General features: G+C 41.4%; 1 protein-coding gene across 6 annotated transcripts in view; it reads left to right on the top strand.

The window, feature by feature from the left end:
• Nucleotides 1–21,473, top strand: part of KLF12 (Kruppel like factor 12) — a 251,878-nt gene that overhangs the window by 206,506 nt on the left and 23,899 nt on the right. For all 6 annotated transcript variants that reach the window (XM_037378167.1, XM_037378161.1, XM_037378163.1 and 3 more), the window contains one exon: nucleotides 18,437–18,594. In XM_037378167.1, the coding sequence (XP_037234064.1) occupies nucleotides 18,437–18,594 (158 nt within the window). The remainder of the gene's footprint in view (nucleotides 1–18,436; nucleotides 18,595–21,473) is intronic.

Below are 21,473 nucleotides of genomic sequence, written 5' to 3'. Positions count from 1 at the left end.
AGCCTCTTTTTCACTTGGGTCATTTGATACTATTTTAATTTTCAGCTATTCGGATTCTGATCTCTTGGGTTTAGTCAATTAAATTTGTAAACACACTTTGTGTTTGAGAACCACCTTTTAGCTACATATGTAGAGACATTTGTGTCTATACATGCAGCACTCCCTAATTTAAAATTAGAAAGTGCTCTTTGTCCTTTTCTTTGGCTCTGGCAGCGTTTCTCTGACCTCTGAACAGAAAGGAGTACGATTGTGTTTTCATGGAAGTTTGCCTTAGGATCAAATATTTCACACACTTTGATAAATCTGCTCAGCCACTTTTTAAGAAGGCGGCTATCAAAAAGCGCTTTATACTTCTACTCTTCCTTTTTGTTCTCAGTTCTTTGAATTATCCTGTTCTGGGTCTTGAAAATAACTTCACATTCATTAGTAGTTTTGTCTTTTTCCTTTTCCCCCTAGTATGCTCTTGTCTTGTTATTGCAGCCTAGACGCAACTGTTAAGAAGTTGTTAAATTCACAAAGTGTGTGAACTCGTTTTTCCTTCATCTCCTTTGAACTACGTGATCTCTGTATTTAATTCTGAGGTCTAAAATGAAACCCTGGCACCATATCTTTCTCTCTACCTTGCTTAATTCTCCACAGCTCTGAAAGGAGAATGAGACTTACGACAGATTACTCATACTATTTTCCTTTGTAGTTCCTTCAATTAAGAAGATTCACCAAAAACTTTCTGAGGGTTTTGGGGGGATTAAAATTCTGTTTGCTGGTCTAACATGATTATTTCCTCCAATCTCCTTTTCCCTCTTATGTTTTAATAGGGTTTTAGACTAGCACAGTATTTCTGTTTACTTTCTTCTTTGGACATAAACATCTCAGAATTTATGAATAGGATCTGCATTTTTTTAAAAAAAAGTAGATTCGTTTGCTTGTATTCTCTGACATAATGGACATTTAGTCATCAATAAATTCGTTGCATTCTTTGAAGCAGAGTTTTATATGGAAAAAATGTGGAGGGCACAGGAGGTATTTACTGGGGTTTTTGATTTCTGCATGCTTGCTCCGTTCTTTATGCTGGCAGTTCTATGCACCCTCATTTACAATGGCTTTTCGTATACAGCATCCAGACAGCGTAACACCATTAGGTTATGCATACAGCATATGGGTCTCGTCCTGCAAATGCTATTGTCATGCTTCTTCACTGAGAACATTGCAGTACTTCAGGGGTCTGTGCTGCATTCAGTACATTTACAAATCTGAACAAGATCTGAGAGGAGCAGCAAACTGCTTAGATTGCTGAAGGGAATAGCTTAGAGGACAGAGTAAAAGCATTAAAATACTTACGGCTTGGCTAAACAGCAGTTCAGGGTAGTGTAGCGTCATGTCTTAGAAATGTAGAGGAGGGAAGATGGAACAAGAAAGAATCAATTAAGACTGTACATGAAAGTATTAGGCACAAGCAGCAGCAGCAGGTTAATTTAATCTTATTTAACCTTCAGTTTAAAAACCTTCTGCTGGCACTTTTCCTTTGCATCACAACGTATGATGCAAAAAACCCTTTAGAATATTTAAATGAAGAAAAAAAGCCCAAGGAACCTTTATGAGTGGGAACCAGAAGAAAATATGACAGTGGGCTCTCAGTTTGTTGAGTGTTAAATTTGGGGGAATCTCCTAGTCCTGATGTAAGGAGTAGTTTGCATGGCTGCTGCTTCTTTGGGAGGTTTGTACTACCTCCCCCTTTCTTCTGTCAACACATCCTGTAGGACCTTTGTTATTACTGGTGGTGTACCCAGGCACTTGCCTCCAGGAGAGAGGATGAGGTACCATGTGAAGCATATGTAATTCAAAATTCTGCTACATTGCAATTTGTCTGGTCTGTGCAAGGAAAAAGAGCATGACCCATACTGTGTGCCTGCCTCCCCGTACTCACATCATGTTAATACATATTTCTATATCAGTTGTCATGCTGATAGTCTGGGCAGTGTTAGTTGTAGTCCTAAATCCAGGCAGAGCTGCAAAGGGAGTAGGGAGGGATGGGTGAAATCATGGCTCCATGGAAGTCAGTAGGAGGTTGCTAGCCAGCGTGACCAGAATTTCCCCCTGGGACAGTGATGTGTGAGTAGAGTTACCTTCTTGTAAGCTGGCTTTTCTGCATTTTGTAATTTGTGCCGTTAGAGATTTTACTCTTTCAAAAGTATTTTTTTCCCCAGATATTTACTGAACAACTCTTCTCCAAGATACCCTGTTGTACTTGGTTAGCTCAAGTAAAAAAAATACTTTATTTTCATGTCTCCATTTAAATAGGCACTACTGTCCTTGAAATGTCAAATATAATGTGACATGTCAATTATTGTACGTCGAGCACATGATGTATTTTCAGCCCCTGTTGATTTAGATGGGTTTTGACGTGTGCTTGACATATTCTAATGGTGCTTCTTCAGTTCAGTGAATGTCTTGAAAACAACATTGAATGGCACATAAATCACAGCACCACCTTTTGCAGGGATATTTGCCAGAACATGAAGTAGCAGCTTCACATTCCCTTGAGCTTTTGGTCAGTAATGGCTCTCTTGTCCCAGAGGTGGGACCCTGCAGTTTCTGGCAGGTTTGCCAGCAGGGCAGAAGTAGTCTGATAGCAAACCTGGTTTACTCAATGATTTTTTAATGATTACTTTAGAAAAAGAAAAGCTAACATTTTCTTAAGACATCTTCTGAAAGTCCCATACCAGTATTTGGCTCACATTTTGTCTGGCAATGTGCATGTGATACGAAAGCATGAAGTAGCACCATAGGCCTGATCACCATGTAGCGTTAGTCAGGATTTCTTAGTAACCATATTCACCTGAAATACACACCTGCAGTAAGGATTAAACACTATCTAACCATCGTTGCAAAAAGTAAGTAGCATTTACTGGCTGTTAGCAGGGTCAGAGATGAGGAGAGATTATGTTTTGGGTTTTGATACTATATACTTTCAGAATCTGTTAGTTGTGTTTAGTGCTAGCATTTACTGTTCTGCCTGGAAAACGTTGTGATTCAGCTGCTTCCCAAAAAGATGATACACCTAAGGTGGTGGGAGGAGAAGAGAGAGAGAGGAGGAAGGCTAGAATCGCCACACTTTTAAAATCAGGAACTAAACCACAAAAGTAATAAGGGACAGGACTAAGGATGCCAAGGAAATCAGTTGCAGCACTATGGAGTCCAGGGTCATGTTATCCTCTTTCCCAATCTTAGCTACTGTTCAAATGTAGAACACTGCTTTAATGAGAAGCTGTGCATTTAGTTTGGTTATACTTTCAAACGGTATTCTTGAGTAAGACAGGCTCTGAAATAATGTGAGACTTTATAACAGAGTTGTCCTTCAAAATGACTTTTAAATCCAGTGCTTCCACATGAGTTAGGCATCAGCACTGGAAAAAAAAAAAAAAGCTGACCTTACACAGCATGTCTGTGTAAACCACATTTTTCCTCTTTGAACTCCAGAGACTGAAATGAGAGCAACCTGCCACAAAACCAGGTGAATACTGGGCCATTTTTTGTTGTTGCTCAATTTTTTTGTCACAGAGATGAGATAGTAGGATTTACCATCCCAGTGTTAGAGAGCAATGCAGCATGCACTACTGGTTTGGCTGATATTCTGTAATTTTACCTACCACCTCCTGCCTGCCTTGCCTTTTCCAGGAGAGGTTTGTCAGACCTCTAGTATGAAAAGACATAAGAGGTCCGCTGCCAGGCTGCCGGTCGCTGAAAAGGTTAAACATGTGTTTTGCAAACGACTGTAATTTACTGAACACAAACCACATTGAAATTCCAACATCTTATTTTTGTGGGAAAGACCATAACAAGAGTGAGAGGAAACTAGCAAGGGAACCCAGCCTTTAAATGCTACCTTGAACTAATACATTGGCAGAAGTGCTACAGCTTTATTCTGTGCCTGCTGCAGGGTGAGTGGTGGGGTGGATATCCCTGTCCACATCTTCCACCTACCTCCTGTATGGAAGGAGAGGGACTTTATTATGCACCAGATGCTTCTACATCACATTTAATTTAACATTTTTACTACTAAAAAGTCCATTATTTCAATATTCAAGACTTCCCTACCTCCATTGAGATAACAAGCTGAGTTGCATTTGAGTAGCCAAATGTGAGACTTAAATGAGAAATGGATTTTGTGGCTGCTGTTACAGCTAATACAAAACTCAGTCCGTACCTCCACTTATCCAGGCAGAGGGGGAAGAGGTCGAATTGGAAATGGGAGTTTCCAAAGAGGATTCAGGGATGCAATTAAAGTGAATAGCTTCCTTACAGCAATATTTCTGAAAAAAAATCAATGCGTGTACATCAAGTTGGATTTTGTGCATCCAGGTTGTGATCTTGTGTCAAAACTCAAATCTAAATCTGCAATGACCGTCCTCCTTCCTCCATCCATCCCATACAGGAAAAAAGTACATAACACAGGCAAAGAAATGAGAACTGCGGTGGAAGGGAAGAGCCCTGCTCTGTCTTCCCCCTGAAATGTGTTTCTTCTTGTCTGGGTGGGTGTCACGAGGTGCCTTGAGCAACCTCCTTCACATCCCAGGCAGTGTTGGCAGGGACGCTTGCCCACAGTGGCAGGCGGGTCTGTAGTGCATGTGTGGTGTGGGACCCCATTTCCAGGGTGAGATGTCTAGCTTGTCTTTCTGATTCAGGCAGTCTCTTGTGATGGTCACAGTTGTCTCATCTGACCTTGTGCCGAATGCCACTCCAATGTCTCCCTCCAGCTGCTTGATACTTTTTCTTATTTACTGTAGTTACAGTGATACCATTCTGTCGTGCCGGGAGTTTTGGATTTGGTTCTCTTTCTGTGCCTCTTCCAAATTGCTGAGCAATTGTGACAGCAAAATGCTTTGATAATTATCCCTTTTTACTGCATGTGAAGGTTCCAAATGTTTTAGGAAATTATGGGGTTTTTTTGATCTTTAAAGTTCTGGTATGTTCCATCCCATTTAACAAAACAAAACAAAACAACATATGTGCAGGGTTGAGATTTGCTAGATTTTAACAGACTCTGATTTCTTCAGTAAAAGCTTGAGTGTAAGCGTGCCGGTTGTTCTTAATTACTAAATTGGCAGTACTATTGGTGCTTTATTTGGTGACTGATACTGTTTGTAAGATCTCAGGTAGTAAACAAGCAGAGATTTTAATAGATTAGGAAGGGGAAGATATCCGGGGGGTGGACACGGGGAGACGAGGGGACAGGACGACAGGACACGGACAGGCAGGGACAACGACACTTTTTTTTTCATTCCCCCCAAAAAGGAAGTTTAAAGAGTACAGATAAAGATGTCCTGATTCAGATTTAAGTTATTAATGCAAACATCCTGTTGGTGAAGATTTGGGAGACTGGTGCTTTCAGGGAAGCAACAGAAATTCCAGAGAAAAATGAACTGTATCCTGGGTCAGCACTAACTGGCTTTGGGATAATATGTGCAAGTAACATGTGGCAAACCAAGGGACCGCTGGGTCCTGGAGCAGTGCTCCTGACCGCACATTTAATATGTTTGAAATTCAGAGCACTCTCTTCTAGCCACTCCGATCTGTCGACCTACCTTTGGGGCTTAAAAACTACACTTGGCAAAGCGCTAATGAGCAACATGCATAAATTAGCAAGGTGAACTGAGTGGCCCATTATTGTCATCTCTTGATTCTCAGTGTTATAGGAGATGCAGTCAGGAGGGATGTGCCAGCTTCACAGAGAGCAGCTAAGACAGATCTGCTTTGCTTCTTTGCAAGGTTTCCTTTGTAATGTGAGTGTGCTTCCAAGTGTGAAAATGAATTATAGTGGTGGTAGTGTAACAAATAAGTACACCAAATAATAACAAGGCCACAGAAGTATTTTCTAGTACTAAACATGTCAAAGGACTATCATGTGGATGAAGGAGGTCTGAAACGCATTTCTAAGGCGTCTGCAAGAAATCCCTCTGGTGTTTCCCTCCCATGTTCCTGTGTGGATGGAAGCGAAGTTCCTTCCCTCCAGCCTGAGACATTTTTAAATCAAAGGAAAAAGTGTGCTAATCTGAAAATGGTGGCTATTTACCCCTGCAAAAAAGCGTTAATTTAACTACAATACTATATGACTATGAATTCTCTTTCTTTTGTTGGGCAGCATTGTTTCTTAGTATTTATCTGAATAGTTCTGGTGGGATGAAGCTAAATACAATTCATTTCATAAAGCCTGCAAACATGCAATTTTGCCTGTTGCTAGTGTTTAGGGAAGGGCTGGGTCAAAAATCTGACAGTTGTAAAGCTTGTTCAACTTAGTATGTTTTTATCTTTTTTCTGAACAAATCAATATCTGTTGGAAATAGCATAATAATTTCCCTCAAATTGAAAACTTGACATCCCAAAGGGAGGCATATGCCTGTTAGCCAGTGGGAAAACATTTCTTATCAGGAGAACACATTGTGTTACATTTCAAAAAAACTGAAAAGACAACTTCATTTAAATCTTACCTGATTTAAATCCTAACATGAGAACTTTCCTCTAAATTCACATGCAAAGTGATAGTTCATATAACCAGGCAAGTCCTCAGTCTGATTTTGCCTTAGCAGGGCTGGTGGATGCATAAGGTGAAATCTTGACCATTTATTTTGATGGCAAAAAGTCATCAGGATTTTGTTCTTGCTGTTCTAAAGAATATTGTCATCCAAAAGGCATCTGTAGTTTTTACTGACCAGGAAACGGCCACAGTGAGGACCACGTAGCTCCTCATGAGTCGAGGAGCATGAGAGCAAGCCCACGCAGCTACCTTGACCCAGTGAAGCCCAGAGGAGTGGAGCTGCTTGGCCACCAGCCTAATCAGTGCTCTTGAAAAAGTGTTACGGGGTATTTAATGTGAAGAATAGAGACTTTGTTCTCTGAGTGCAAATGAAACAATTTCTGGTGTGACAAACAGATCTGCGTTTCCTTACATTTCTTAGTACGAAATGTACTTTATGGCCATATGCAGTCTGCCTACAGAAGAAATTTTCCTCTTAATCCAACCTTGCCCTGTCCATGAGCACATGAGATTGCAAACAGTGCTGCCTTGGTGGAAAAGTGTTAAAGAGGGCCAGTTCATGAAAACCACAGTACTCTAGTTTCCTCTTTCTTTTGGGAGAGCGTATGTCTGACTCCACTGAAGACAATGGCAGCTTTGCTGGACTTTTACAAGGCTGGCATCATTCAAGCTGGATATCTGTCTGACTGCTGAAGTGGTGTAATGATAAACAAGGAAAAAAGGAATTGTTGAAATTTGCCTTTTTGCTATGTGTGGGAAGTAGGGAAGTGCTGGGTTGACTAATTAATTACAAGTGGAAAGATTCTACCTACCTGCAGTTACTTAGAGTGCAGACTCGAGTATTCAGTGTGTGGAAATCAGGTTGGTTTCCGTGATGGAGAGAAGAAAAGGACTGGTTGCCCACATAGTCCAACTGATAGTACTTTGCCAGTAAAAAGACACAGCAACTCTTCCAGCTTGGAGATGGTAGTCATGGGTTCCTCTCTCTCAGAAATTATATGGCTGAGTGATGTCTACAACTTCCAGGGATGCTTTCTATCCCAGTGTGCGGATGAAGCCACTAGAAGTCTTTCAGATACTAGTAGATAGAATGAAACTGCAAGTATATAAATTTCTGCCTATGTAAATATTTTAGTGACAAAAACTGGCCCTGTGGTTCTCTAGAGAGGCAGTTCCCAGCTGGGGAGGTAGCAGCAAGTCTACCAGAAGAGGGAAGGAAGATTAAGGGTGGGAAGAGAAAATAAATGGCAGTCCCTGGGAAGGGAGGCTGAGGAGCTGGACCTGGTGAAGCCCACAACATTGCTTGGTTTTCAGGCAAGACTATATTATAAATAGGTGTGGAAAACCATAGATGCAAGGAGAGGTAGTGAGGTTTCTTCGTATTGCGGCACTATATTAGTACTCTGTTCATTAATTTGGACTTTACTGTACTTACTTTGCATTGCAAACACAAAAGAGCAAAAAACATGTAGCAAGGATCTCGTAACCTAAATGAAGAGATACTTCATTGAGATGCATGACTGTAAAGCCAGGTACAAGTTAGCATATTGAATAGAAAAGCTAGCTTCTTGTATAACATAAAAACATCAGGATTCCTCATTGTTGTTAATGAAAATGCTTGGTAACACAATCTGTATGGCCTCTGGGGTGTAGTAACAATTTTGATTAACATACTATTTTCTCATGTTCTTTTATAAAAAATTCCTTTCATTAGGAGAGGGTCCTCTGGAAGGAAAAAAAAAAAACCACCATAAATCTCAAACTTTATCAACTAGAAAGTAAGTCTAGAAAAAGAAACCCAGTTCCCTGAAGTATGTTCTTGTGCTCAGTAACTTTTTTTGTCCCCAAATGAATTAAATTTAGTCCCTTTTTTGTATCCAGATCAAATAGGTATGATATTTTATCTCTGCAATAGATCAATTATTTGCACTATTTATTCTCAGGCAGGAGCTTGTAGAGGACTGTTGGGCAAAATTTGGCTTTTTGAGGCGACATTCTATTGGGGGTGGCAGGTTATTTTTACATACATATAAGCACCAAAGTGTACACAGCAATGGATTCAACTATTTAGTAGTTACCAACATCTGCTTGATGACACAGTGTGAGAGATGACCACCCATAATTGCATTATACATAGGTATCCAGGGTAATCAAATATTTAACCTACCAATAACAAACCTTCTGAACAGGAAGGAAGGAAAAGATCATTCACATAAGCTTCAGTCCCAGTGGACACAGTGTCCTCATTTAACGTCACTGACCTGGCAAGAGGTTACATGACAATTCTATCAGCTAAGGGTACAGGAGAGAGGATTTTTAATCCGTTCCACATTTGTTAGTGTGACCAACAAGAGGAGGTGGATGCCCGAGTGGGAGTCATAATTGTACAGATGTTGGGGCTGACTGCTGTGCTGCACAGGTGTGTGAAATCAGAATTAGAGATAATGAGAAGGAAGTGAAATCTGGAGAGCAGGGTACAACATACACGGAGTCCTGCACTGGAAAGTGCAGTGTCTGTGCTGTTCCTACAGGTAACCAGAACAAAGGTGAAATACACGAATATGTACATATTCATCTAATTCCCATGCTGGAAATTTTAGCTCAGCCCATGCCTCCAACAGAGTAGTCTTTATTTCCCTTTTTTTAATTTCTTTTGCTGAGAATACCAGTATTACTGTAGCTTGTTTGCATATGTCTTCCCAGAAAAACATGAAGGAAAAGTATGAATCAGAAAGGAACAGAAAAGGTAAAGAGCAGGGCCCTGTGCTCTCAAAGCTGAGCTGGAGGTGCTCAGTTACCCAATTTTCTGCTCTGTTTAGAAAGGGACAAAAAAGAAAGAACAGACTCGGCATTGATGCAGCCTCCATCTGGAAGGAGTGTTAGGACGGCTGGTGCATTGGAGATCCTGTGAATGATCACTGCTGTTCTGCCAGCTCTGAAAGGAGGGAACGAAATAAGATGCTCTTTCTCTGCTAGACCAGTTTCAGCTCCCAGGCCTGAACTAGTGTGCATCAAACACGTTTGGCATACAGGATTTCAGGAACTATTCCTGCTTTCAGAAATACATACAATGCTTTGTCTTCAAATCCAAAGAACAGATCTTTGCTCATGCAGTTTATTCCACCTGCGAGTTCATTCTGAAGATATGTTTTCCTCTCTGCTTGAGATTTCCTTATTTTCATGGATTTCCACTTCAGCTTGGAAGAATGCTGGGCTAAAGCAATGTAACCTAATTAAAAAAAAAAAAAAGAAAGAAATTGAGGCTTGCATTAGCTTGTGGTCATTCAGTTATCTTTCATTATAATGTGTAGGTATGTGTGCTTATAAATATGAACATTTATGTAGGAACTATTTATAAAAAGCGAGCATTCATTAGAAACTCCATTTAGAACATGACTGTGGCTGATCACTGGAACATGTTGTCCAGAGAGATGCATTTTTTTGTATCTTCAGACATTTTCAGACTTTAATAGGACAGAGCCATGAACAATCTGGTCTAGCTCTGAAGTTAACCATGCTGAGCAGAAGGGCCCTCCCCAGCTCAGTTTGTCTATTACTCTTTATTCCATGTTACAAAAAGAGGTATTAAACTGGGCTTCAGCATCCAAAGCAGTCTTTATACTGTGTTCAGCCCTGCTGATGAGCTGGAATTGTCGATGATGCAGCCGTGCATCTTCTGTATGTTGCACGTGTTAGAAAGAAAGTACCTCCTAAAAAGATGTAAACTGGCGTCATTTGTCACGTCAGAAATCTGTGCAAAATTTAAGGCCAAGTGTTTCACCTAATGTGAGTCGATCTGTCCAAACCAAGAGAAAGATGGAGAGCAATGAAGCAGAATTATGTTTAAAATTACTGAAAGTATTTTAACTGAATATATGAAAAATATGAAAATATATGAAACAAATGAAAAATACTGAAAGTATGTCTGTGTGTAAAACATCATACCCTTACTGTCAAATGCTTCTGAAACTTCTACAAGTAGAAATAAGCTTAGGATGTCCTGCCATGTTGAGGGAACTGTGAGATTCATCTTTGTTAAACAGCAGCTCAGTAATTTGGTATGAGTGTCACTGGTCCCGTGCTGTTGCCCATGCTTGGCTATGGCTGGATGCAGTTGTGCAGGAATAAGGCTGGCCCAGGTTCTGGTTCTTATAGCAGTAACTGCAAGTGGTGCAAGTTGTCATACAGCTGTGAACTTGTCAAAAACCAGCAATAAATATTTTAATTATGTGGGCAATGTTTACATGTGTTAACATGTCATTCCTTTGCTTTTTTACACAATAACTCTCTAGAGTAAAATTTTCTTGGTTAATGCCCTTATCATGGAATGTTTTGGTGTGGGTTTCTTTTAGTGGCATTTTGGAGTTCATCATAGGCTTGATTTATAGGTTTTCTCTATCAGAAGTGTGCTTCGCAGTCCCAGCCATGCAGTTGTCGGATCTGGGGGACATGCTGGAGCATGTCATACTTTCTGGCCCAGCTTCCTTTCCTTAGAAACCCGGCACAGGGGAACAGTGTGGAAGTGGAGAATGTGGTGTGTACTCTCAGGCCAGTGTGGAGCTGGGATACACCCCAGGACAGCGCTGCCCTAGCAGCTGGACAGTGCTTGCAGATCCCAAAGCACAGATCCAGAGCACAAAACACAGATAAGGAGCATAAGGCAACAGTCTCATTCTCACGTCTCATCTTAACACAGCTGATAACAGAGGTGATGGATAATTTGGTAAGGCATGCCATGGTTGACATTAGTGCTTTTCCTAGTGGACCCCAAAGCTCTTTCCCTCTGCCAGAAGTTTGTTTCATGTATAGTCGTACTTTTGGTCCCATCACAGCCAGAGAGAAGATGTTGTAATACACTTGCATATGGCAAGGCAGCTCAACAGTTCAAGTAACTTTAGCTTGTCTCAGTGGAAATAAATGGTGCAGTAGAGTAATGTCAAAGATGTGGAGGGTATTCTGTTTGCCAGCCACCCAGGGCAGGGATGTAAGAGCACAGGAATGGCTGTACAGAGCCAGAGCAGAGGATCCTCTTGCCTGGGGCTCTGCCTCCAGCAGCAGCCAGCAGTGGACACTTCGGACAGTGCATAACAGGGCAAACTTAACCATGCTCCTACTCCTGTCTGCTCCCAGTGAGATTTCCCACCATCTCTAGCTCAGGCGCTTTCTGAACCAAATGTATTCAAATAATCTCTTATCTGTGTCTTGTTTACCCATGTGATTTTCCCATTTAATATGTGTACTGTTTGTGTATGCTGCCAAATTCCTCCTTTCTTTTTTGATAAAAAGTATAATTTCCAGTGTAACATCACCTTAAAGTACATTGATTGAAGTAACTACCACTAATGGAAGAGTAGTACATATTTTCCTTTTATGATCCCCTTAAGTACTGCTTGATATGTTTTAATGTCTAACATTCTTAAGGCAGATGTTTGCCTTTCATGAAACATTAATTAGAATCTAAGGATCAAAGAGGAGAAGAAATACATATGTATATATGCATGTGCATCTGTCTGTCTGTGAGCAGGAGACAGTAGAAACTTTGTATTAAAAAAAGCAGTAAGTAAATATTTGAGGGGAAGACTTTATCAGGCGGTTACACTTATTTTTAAGCATATTAAAGCAAAAACACTACTATGGTTTTATATAGGATGATTTGGGCATCTCACTACTAGGTGAAGTTTTATAAATTAATGAAAAATAATCCATACCATATTTCTTCACGGTTTAATATTTAGTGTTTATAAGGATACTTTCACCTGATACTTTCCTGAGTGGGAAGGTAGCATTATACAAGCTATCAGAAAATGAAATTACATTATGTGAAAAACTACTACAAAAGAAAGTAATTGAGAGCTGGAAACTGAGAAATGTGATTCAATTCCCCTTTTCAAAAACACATGGAGTACCCATATAATTTCTGTTGGCAAAGGCATCGGGAACACAGTCACACATCGTCCCTGCTTCCAACCGTCCTTGACAGGGAGCTGCACTGTGAGTTGCGTGTGGTCACTGCTGTCCCACTTCACCCAAAGGAGGACTGACAGGTGCCGTGGGTTTGCACGAGCACGCTGCTTGATGTGCTGTGGGGGTGCTGTCCCACCACTGGATCCAAAGACCAAGATTTTAAAAAATAATGCAGAAGGCTCAACTTATGCCCATAGTTATTCACATAAGAGCTCTAGCTTCTGTAAATGCTAACTGGCCAAAGCCCATGATCTTTCTGCAGCCCAGGTTATCTTTAAATGCAGAACAAATGTGCTAGAGATCCAAGGATTTTCTTCAACTACTCATTACCATCCGAATGCAGACATGTATATATACTCCAGTTTTCTGCTATTATTTCATTTGACTGCCCGTTTAGTTACTATGACTTACGGGTTGGCCCAGAAGCCTTGCACGTCTCATAAAGTAAAGATTCACATTGCTAAATTTATACACTATTTGTATATTTGGATATTATGTATTTATATCTTTTTTCCCTTTGAAAGTAGAAAACCTAAATACCCAGATGTCCAAAATTGGCTTGGCGTTGAGATATGAATGTTGCCTGTTGCTTCTGTCCTGTATTGCTAAGGCACATTGTCTGTCACCTCCTAAGTATTTAGCATGGTAATATCTCCCAATTTTTGTTTTCAGCCTGTCTACTTATATTTTTATTTTTGTGTATGTCATATATACAAGTATCACAAGAAGAAGTTTTGTTGTGGAGCAAAAGGTGGATTTTCCAGTTGTTCCTTGTGTTGATTGGTTATGTCCGTGTTCTCGATTTCTTCATAAAAATTATAAATTTCTGTAAAAGTTGTGTCATTGGTGTTAGTCACAACTAGTTGCCACTGTAAAGGATGATGACCCTTGGCCCATCCTTTCCCATGTGTCAGCACAGATACTTGGCAGGCACCACTATTTAGGGAGTTAAACCAGCAAAAGCAAGCAAGCTGCTCAGGTTATTTTTTGCAGAATTGACTTTCCGTCATTGTGGGTCCCTGAACTGGTTTGCTGCTGGACCAGACAACTGCCAGTGCCAGCAGAAATGGAAAGCAACTGGAGCAGGACTATCCTGCTATGCCATCTTGGCCAAGTCACATTCTTCAACAGCCCAGAGCCCGAGAAACACAAGAGGACCACAGCTCATGTTATGCCTACCTTGTGGGACACGCTCTGGCCTGCCAAGCCCCTCATCTGAGCTGAGCAGATGCCACACGGGGTTGAGCCCAGTCTGGTTCTCCTTCTTACGGTAGCCAGAGTGGAGGGGACACAGCTGATACGTGCCCAGGTCTCACCCCAACAGGCAGTTGGTGTCTGGTTTTAGCAGTCGTGGACTACTGTTAAGGTGCAGCCATTAAGTCTCTCATTTAACTACAGGGCCAGCCAGGGAGGAAGGTAATACAGTACGAGTGCTGTAAAGGTTGAATGGTTAAGCTGAGGGGAACTTTGGATACAGGTTGGTCTGTACCTGTTGGCCCTGGGTCACTGTATTTTCCATGAGGTCTTTTGCAAGGCAGGCAGCAGATGTAGCCAAAGAGACTGAGCTCATTGCGGAGGGGCAATCACAAGGACAAAAACGCAACGCTGGGGCACTGTTTGTACAGCAAAAAGCAAAGCGTGGCTTGCTGCACGTCACTGGCTTCCTGCTGACCGTGTCAGCCAGCTCTGGCCCAGCTTGCAGGGAGGCCAGCAGCACCAGGAAGTTCATCCTTTGGTGGCCGAAGGTAACACCGCATGTTTGCCACAGGACGAGAGCACGTGAGCAGGCTGTCGGAGCAGCCAGCGTGCAGTGACTTGTCACCGCATGATGCATCATTGGTTAGTTGCAGCACTGAACACAGTTCAAGGTTTGAATAAGCATACCATGTTCCCTGGGCAGCTCTGTTCTGCTCAGAAAACAGGGTGGATATATAAAAAACCACTTGGGCCAAGGGTCTTTCACAGTCTCTGTGTAGAACGGAGGCAAAACACCTAGAAGGTTATGGGCAGCATTCGTAGAAAGGAAAAACAATCGTGCATTACCAGGGTTGTTAAATCCCTGTCACATGCAATGCCAATCACGTTCAGCAGAACTTGATGGCCATCTACTGGTGAAGCCCCAGTCTTTGTTTTACTTTCCAGACTTTTTTCCATCAGAGAGACAAGCATTTTGCTGTGTGTGCACTGTGGAGATGCATGTTTTCACTTCTAGTTGGAAGTAACGCAGCTGAAGTTTTGTAAATCAGCCTAAATGCTCACATTGGTTTCATTCATATCATGCTGTGAGCAGTGCTGACTACAGGTGTTGCAGCTGTTCATGGAGGCAACCAGCAGTCTCCCAGGATATGTGTCAGCGTAACAGTTTCTACCCTAATATATTATATATTATATAATAATGTATAATAAATATATTAAAATATTATTTTTATATATAAGTAAAATTACACTGATTTTAGAAATAACAAACTGCAAATAAATAAACATCAAGCTGACAGGTCAGAACCCAGTTTTCTTCTTTGTTAGTTTATCTTTCATCAAAAATCATCCTGCAGTTTCACTGGGATGTTATGTGTGGTGTCAGTCCTGTTGCTAAACCCCACCTTCAGCCTTAAAGACTGCCTGGGATCTTGGCCATTAACAGGAGAACTGGCAGCTCTCAGCTGTTGACATGTTTCCAGGTCTGCACTCTGGGCACTCTGTGAGGGACACTTACAGTTGAAGAGAGGCTGCTACGATATGGTTTGGGCAGGGAGGGGTGTTGTGTGTGGTTTGGAGGGTTTTTAAAATGTATTTATTTTATGTGATTTCAAAATACTTTGTAAGCAGAAAGAAAAAAAAATGAGTAAAAAATCATAATACCTGTGAGATCCTTGCCATACCCATTCTCAAAATCTTTGTCCATTGTGAGGCCATCGAACAGTAGTTTCTGGAGCCCTGTACTGACCAGAGCCACCCGGCAGAACCCTGATGGCCTTTAAAAGGTGAAAAACGTGATTTTGAGGACTATTTTTTATGCCTATGTGGTAAGTGAGGGTATTTTGTAGAAACTGCTCAAGAAGGAGGAGCATGTCCCATTACCGCTGCATGACCTAGGGAAAGAACATCAGCAAGTCAACTGAAAGTTGCTGTGAGAGGGACTAACCTCGGAAAGCTCAAAAAAAGGCCTTGTGCTCTTTTTAGGGCTTCCTGTGGTATCTCCATCTAAAAAAAATCACACAGCTTTTGTAAGATTACAGCAAAGCTGGTGGTGTCAGGTAGGATCTGGCTCCTTTTCTGCCAGTGAGTGTCTGCACTGTGGGGTCCCCGTGCACCGTGGAAGTGTGTCAGAGGGAGATCACCTTGGAGGTGTGCTCTCACTTGCCACATGAGCCTCCTCTGCCGGTTAGTTTGTCATTTAGCCTGCGCTGCTGCAAAGGGAAGGTATTGAGGTTACATTGCTGGTTCGAGCTGATGGTAACTTTTTTACTCAGCACACTGAGGAAGCAATGGCTGTGAAGGTCTCGGGGGCTGGTGTCAATGCATGTCACCTTCTGTGGCCTTACTCGATCATTTTCCTTGGCGTGGAATTAGAAAGAGGGATCAATCCAGCTAAGAAACAGCAGCAGTGATCATGTGCCACCTGTGCAGCACTGCTCTAGGCCACCCTCTCCTGTATAAATATCCAGGAAAGCACAGAGCAGTTCCCAGCAGTGAGGTCACTTTCTTGTACGTGACAGCTTTTTACGAGGTGCTGACTCTTCTCAAGGTTCATTTTGTCTCAGGGCTGGAAATTGCAGCAGCATTATAAGCTTGATCCTCCTCCCATTTAAATGAGCTGTACTACCCGGGATCTGAACACCCTCTTACAAAACAGGCTTTTAAGACAGCTCATAAATCACATGCAGCAAAAATGGTGCACAGATATTTATTTTTAAAGATAAAGATCTTCTGGTCTTGAGCACTGGATTTTGTGCCTTCAGCATGGAGCTTTAAGACTTGATTTGCATGTTTGCTTTTTATTTTAGCTGGTGGGGTGTTTAGAAAACACTGGAATAGCGAGACCATTCTCAGTGAATCATGTAACCCAAGACTTCTGTTTTCCCTGAGATGCAAATGCTTAAATGTAATTCCTAAGCCATTTCTGTGACAGCTAAACATACCTGTATTTCTGTCACACAGTTAAAGTGCTGATGTGTCTTACTCTCTTGAGGACTAGTTCTTGGTAGTTAAGGTTGGTATTATAGCCCTCTGTCTATTTTTCTCTCGTATTTCAGAAATACTGCCCACACCCATTTACACACATTGTATTATAGGCAAAAATAGCTAATCTGGAATATTTGTTTGCCTGAAGGTGAGCTGTGACTATATATCAAGTGTAAAGAAAAAAACAGCTGTCAGAAAGACACTACTCCATTTTTTTAAAAATAGTGCTTTAAATTAAAGTTGTACTGTAAAAATATTTAAACCAGAAGAAAAACGCATCATTTGGACTACGATTAATTCAGGGCTCAAATATTTGTGTGCAGAGAATTGGAACATCAGTGACATCACAGGCTAATGGTGCGAGATGCTTTATGCAAAGTTTTAGCCCATTATAAATAGTCCTCAGCAAATTCTGGGAATGTCTACAACTGAAGTTTATGCCAGAACAGCTATAGCTGTGAGAGCAGTGGCTATTGTAACAGAAGGTTGCAGATTGGTGTTGACAGAGAAGCTTCTCAGCAGGTGCGTCAACATCAGTGCTTCTTACAAATGCCCATCTTCGCTTCCCCAAAGGTTCATGCTTACTTCTTTTCCGTTCATCTTAAAGAGTTTGAAAGAGCTGGCTGATGAGTCTCTCGGTCATTTACCTTGAATGTCAATAAACCCAGGAATGTGGGGGAAGCCCCAGAAACTTGATGAAGGCCAATGTTGTTCCAGTACTTAAAGTAGCTAAACAGGCTAGTGTAACTGTAGATGAACGTGACTGCCGTGCAGTATAACTGTAATGGGGTTGATAAGGTGATGGATTAATAATTACTTATAGCTGGGTAATATAATTAATGGCAGTCAATGAGGGTTTGGCATACCAGTTTGATAGTAGTGTATGACACAAGTTTATCTAACCAATGCAAGTGTGTTGTAGCAGGCTTTCTTCAAGTGTTAGACTCGGCCCACACTGTATTTAGAAACTAAAGTAGCATGACTAAATTATATTTTTAATTGCTTAAAATTGGGGTAACTGGTAGGCCTTAGGGCGTTACTGTAAATGGAGTAGCTTCAATGAGCATTCACATTTCTGTGGGGATTGTTCACCGGCCCTGTGCTAATAAACTTCTTATTTATCTGTGGTCTGAAGGGGAATAGAATTCTTTGACTTGCAGATAATAGACAGAAATGTTAAATAAGAAAATGGAAAAATCACTGCTGCGGGCTGATACGGATCTGTTAGCAACCTGTATGCAAGCAAACAGTAAGTGCTCAGCCAAATGCAGGGATCCATACTCCAGATCTGGGTATTGGAAACACTTCCTCATAAAATCTTTCAGGATTTTTATCTATTTAAACTTGTCAAAGAGAAATTATGGAGGCTATATATAAAGTTGTCTAGAAAGCAGGGTTCAGTAAGCCTGGATCTGGATATGTGTAAAATAGAAATAAAGCTCAGATGGTCAGACTACCTGATTATTATCAGGTATTTCATATATACTGATATATATAGATATAGATATATATCAGCAATATTTCAAGGATTGTGGTGTTTTCTCCCGCAGTAAGCACTTCTAAATCATGACTTGAATTATTTCATACTGCAAAATACGTTCTAGTTAAAGCACAGATTGTTTCAAATATGTGCTGCGGATGACACCGTAGAAAATGAAATATTTAATTAATTGTTAAGTTCACTTCTGATGATCTTTTGAGGCCCAGGGTATACACCATACTCTTGCTTCATTTTTTTGCTTCTGTTCTGTTTTTTAGTTCAATTTCACCATTCAGTATTGAGAGCACAAGGCGTCAGAGAAGGTCTGAGTCTCCAGACTCCAGGAAGCGGCGCATCCATCGGTGTGACTTTGAGGGGTGCAACAAAGTATACACAAAAAGTTCCCACCTGAAGGCTCACCGGAGAACGCACACAGGTAAGACTTTGCTGGCACCAGGTACCACAGTTAAGAAAAGCAGGTTCCATTCTGCCTAATTTAGGACCTATTGAGATTGTCATCCTACACTAAGAGCCAAAGGCCTGTACCTAAATAAGAGAGATGTCTGCGAGTGCATCAGCATTGGCATTCTGGCGCAGATCAAGAGCGTGCTTTTGAATTGAATTTCTCTGTCATCCCCAATTCACAGCACAGGAGCAGTGTCAGCACAAACCAGACTTCTTTCAGATAAAACTAAACGGAAAAGTGGGCTCCAGGGACACACCTGCTTTGCTTCAACAATGGGTGGTCATTGCTTGGCACCAACCAGAGCTAGTCTAAAGAAAACCCTCAAGAAGTGCATAGTGTGGACGTGGGTCTTCAGTGCCATTTTTTTCACTCCACAGACCTGCTCTTATTGCTGCTACTTGGTTTTACAGGTGTAGCCTTTGAATGCTAGGTGCCACTAAATGCCTTCAGTTCTATTCAAATCTAAAGTCAAGACCTCAGTATTTCTTTCCAGAGGCTTTCAGAGACACCTACCACGTACTACAGAGGGAAGACAGTTACTTTATGAGAACAGATTGCACTAAGGTCCCTACAACAGAGATGCAGGAGGGGTGCCTAGATGAGCTGGGTCTCATTCAGTGATGATAACACGTAACAATCAGTACCTGGTATCCTTATAAACTTTATGGTCCAGTACTAGTCTACATGACGTGCGTGTAAAGGTAGCTGAAGCAATGATGTGTAATGGCTGTTATTTTGTGGATAAACTCAAGTGCAGCAAGTTGAAGTCATCAAGAGCAATTTAAAAGGGGGTTGCTTGGATGGCTAGAAAGGCAGTGGACAGAATGCTCTGAATTCCAGTGCTGTTCCTTACTCTGCTGCTGATTTGCTTAAATTAAACTTACTGATCTCCCTGCTCTTAACGTACTTCAGCATTCTTGTAACTCCTTGGATAAAAGATGGTGTTTATCCAGCATGTAGCACAATGTTGTTCTTTGCTGAGAATCTGCTGGCACATTCTGTGGTGTGATGTACTCCAAAGAGTATGAGACACTATTTTAAAAAATTAAGTGGTGGCTTCTCCATTTCTAATGAGGCCACGTCTCCATCACTCTTTCCAACGTGTCTTTTGGTTGGTAGGACTTTTGTTGAGAGGAATACTGAACAAGGCTCCCATCTTAATATCCCCTACTAAACCAATTTCTGTAAGGTAAGAGTCCTTCCTTAAGCAGCAGAAATGTTTTGGTAATCTTGGAATTTCATTGCATTTCCCTCCAGGCCAGTTATTCTAGTTTCTTCATATTTTCCTATTAATGCTTGCATCTTCTCCTCTCTCTTGATTTATCATGTCTTGTCTTAATTCTTTTTTTCCTCTTCCCTGTTCTTTCCCATCTTCAGTGTGGTCTTTCACCCCTACCCTTCCAATATATTTTATATAGCCTTACCCTTTCACCTTGTTCTCTGTCATTCTTGTTTTACTTCTCTTATCCCAATCTGACCCTACTCTGTCACTTTCCTTCTCCCCACCCTGATTTCTAATTTGTTTCCTATTCTTGCTGTATCTCTTTGAGCATTATATCTGTAGCAGATGAGAAGGCGGAGAGGCCAGTAGAGGCATGAAAACAGTAGACTGTTTGGTTTGAACCAAAAATACCACTTATGTGCCTGTACCACAGCGGGGGTCAGTCACTCTTTTCTAGCCTGCAAGACTGGTGAGCAGCCCAGGAGTATAAGCAAGGATCACGCAAGGAGCTCAGTTACAAAACTAGATGTGTACAACCTCAGAAATGTCACACGCAATTTAGCCCAGAAAAACAGAAGGTTCTTCTCTGCCGTGACATCTTAGAACACCGTGTATCACATTTGTCATGAGTCTGTAATTCATTAGTGATCTCATGGCAGACCAGCGCTTGCAGGTAACGCACCCAAATCAGGCTTAGATAGTGTGCACCACTGAATCTCAGGCTGTGCACTCAGGGTACTCAAAACTAGGCACTAAAGGCTTGAAATGGTGTTGCTAATTACAGCTTTTGCAGCTGTAACTCTCCAGTAGCATGAAGGGAGTTTCTGTACCTGCTCTAATCATAGGATCCATCTCCCCAGCCTTGGTTCCCTGACAGCTGGGTGTCTAGGCAATGCTATCTGTCTGGGATCTCTGGGTAGTCAAAGAGGGATTGGCACCTCTGGGGCACGTTATTCCCTCTTCAGGTAGACCCAGGGATTGGCTTGCAAAGGTGCTTCTCTTTCACTGCTGAGTACAGAGGAAGCCCCGATACCTACCGGGCTGTTAGCTGGCTGAAACGAATCCCCAGCCCTTTAAAAGGCAGCTGCCTGAAATATTTTGCAGTCGTGTTGGATGTTGGTTTACTCTGTCAGGGAGAAAAGAAAAATAACATAAACCCAAAAAACCTTCATTCAGCTGTTAACTGCTTTAGGTTGGCATGTCTTCATGCCTGCTGCAATGTAAGAAGTGTAGTCTAGAGAAGGTGAGTGCTGAATTTAGCCAATAGATCCAGTGAGGAAATCTGTATTGTGCTGTTAAAATTAACTGTGTTTTACAGAACACTTCTCAGGTCTTGGTAAGCAGTTGGTATATTCAGACTTCATATAGCATTGGCCATGAGCATATTCTATGTATTAATCTCATCTTAATTTTTTTATCTTGGCCTTTATTTTTGCTTCAGGCAAAAGAAGTTAATTATTCACATATGACCCACAGTAATTAGTGCAGTTTTGGATAAGTATAAATGAAGTATGACAGCTATGCACGCAAGGGTGAGCAAGTTTCAGTAGGAAACTTTCTGAGAAAAGATCACAGAAACTCGGCATTGCATAATCTGGACTCTTTTTTTTTTTTTTAAGACAGGCTG

Source organism: Falco rusticolus, chromosome 2 (assembly GCF_015220075.1).
Source record: "Falco rusticolus isolate bFalRus1 chromosome 2, bFalRus1.pri, whole genome shotgun sequence".
Classification (NCBI taxonomy): Eukaryota; Metazoa; Chordata; class Aves; order Falconiformes; family Falconidae; genus Falco; species Falco rusticolus.
This window is presented reverse-complemented; position numbering and strand designations above follow the sequence as displayed.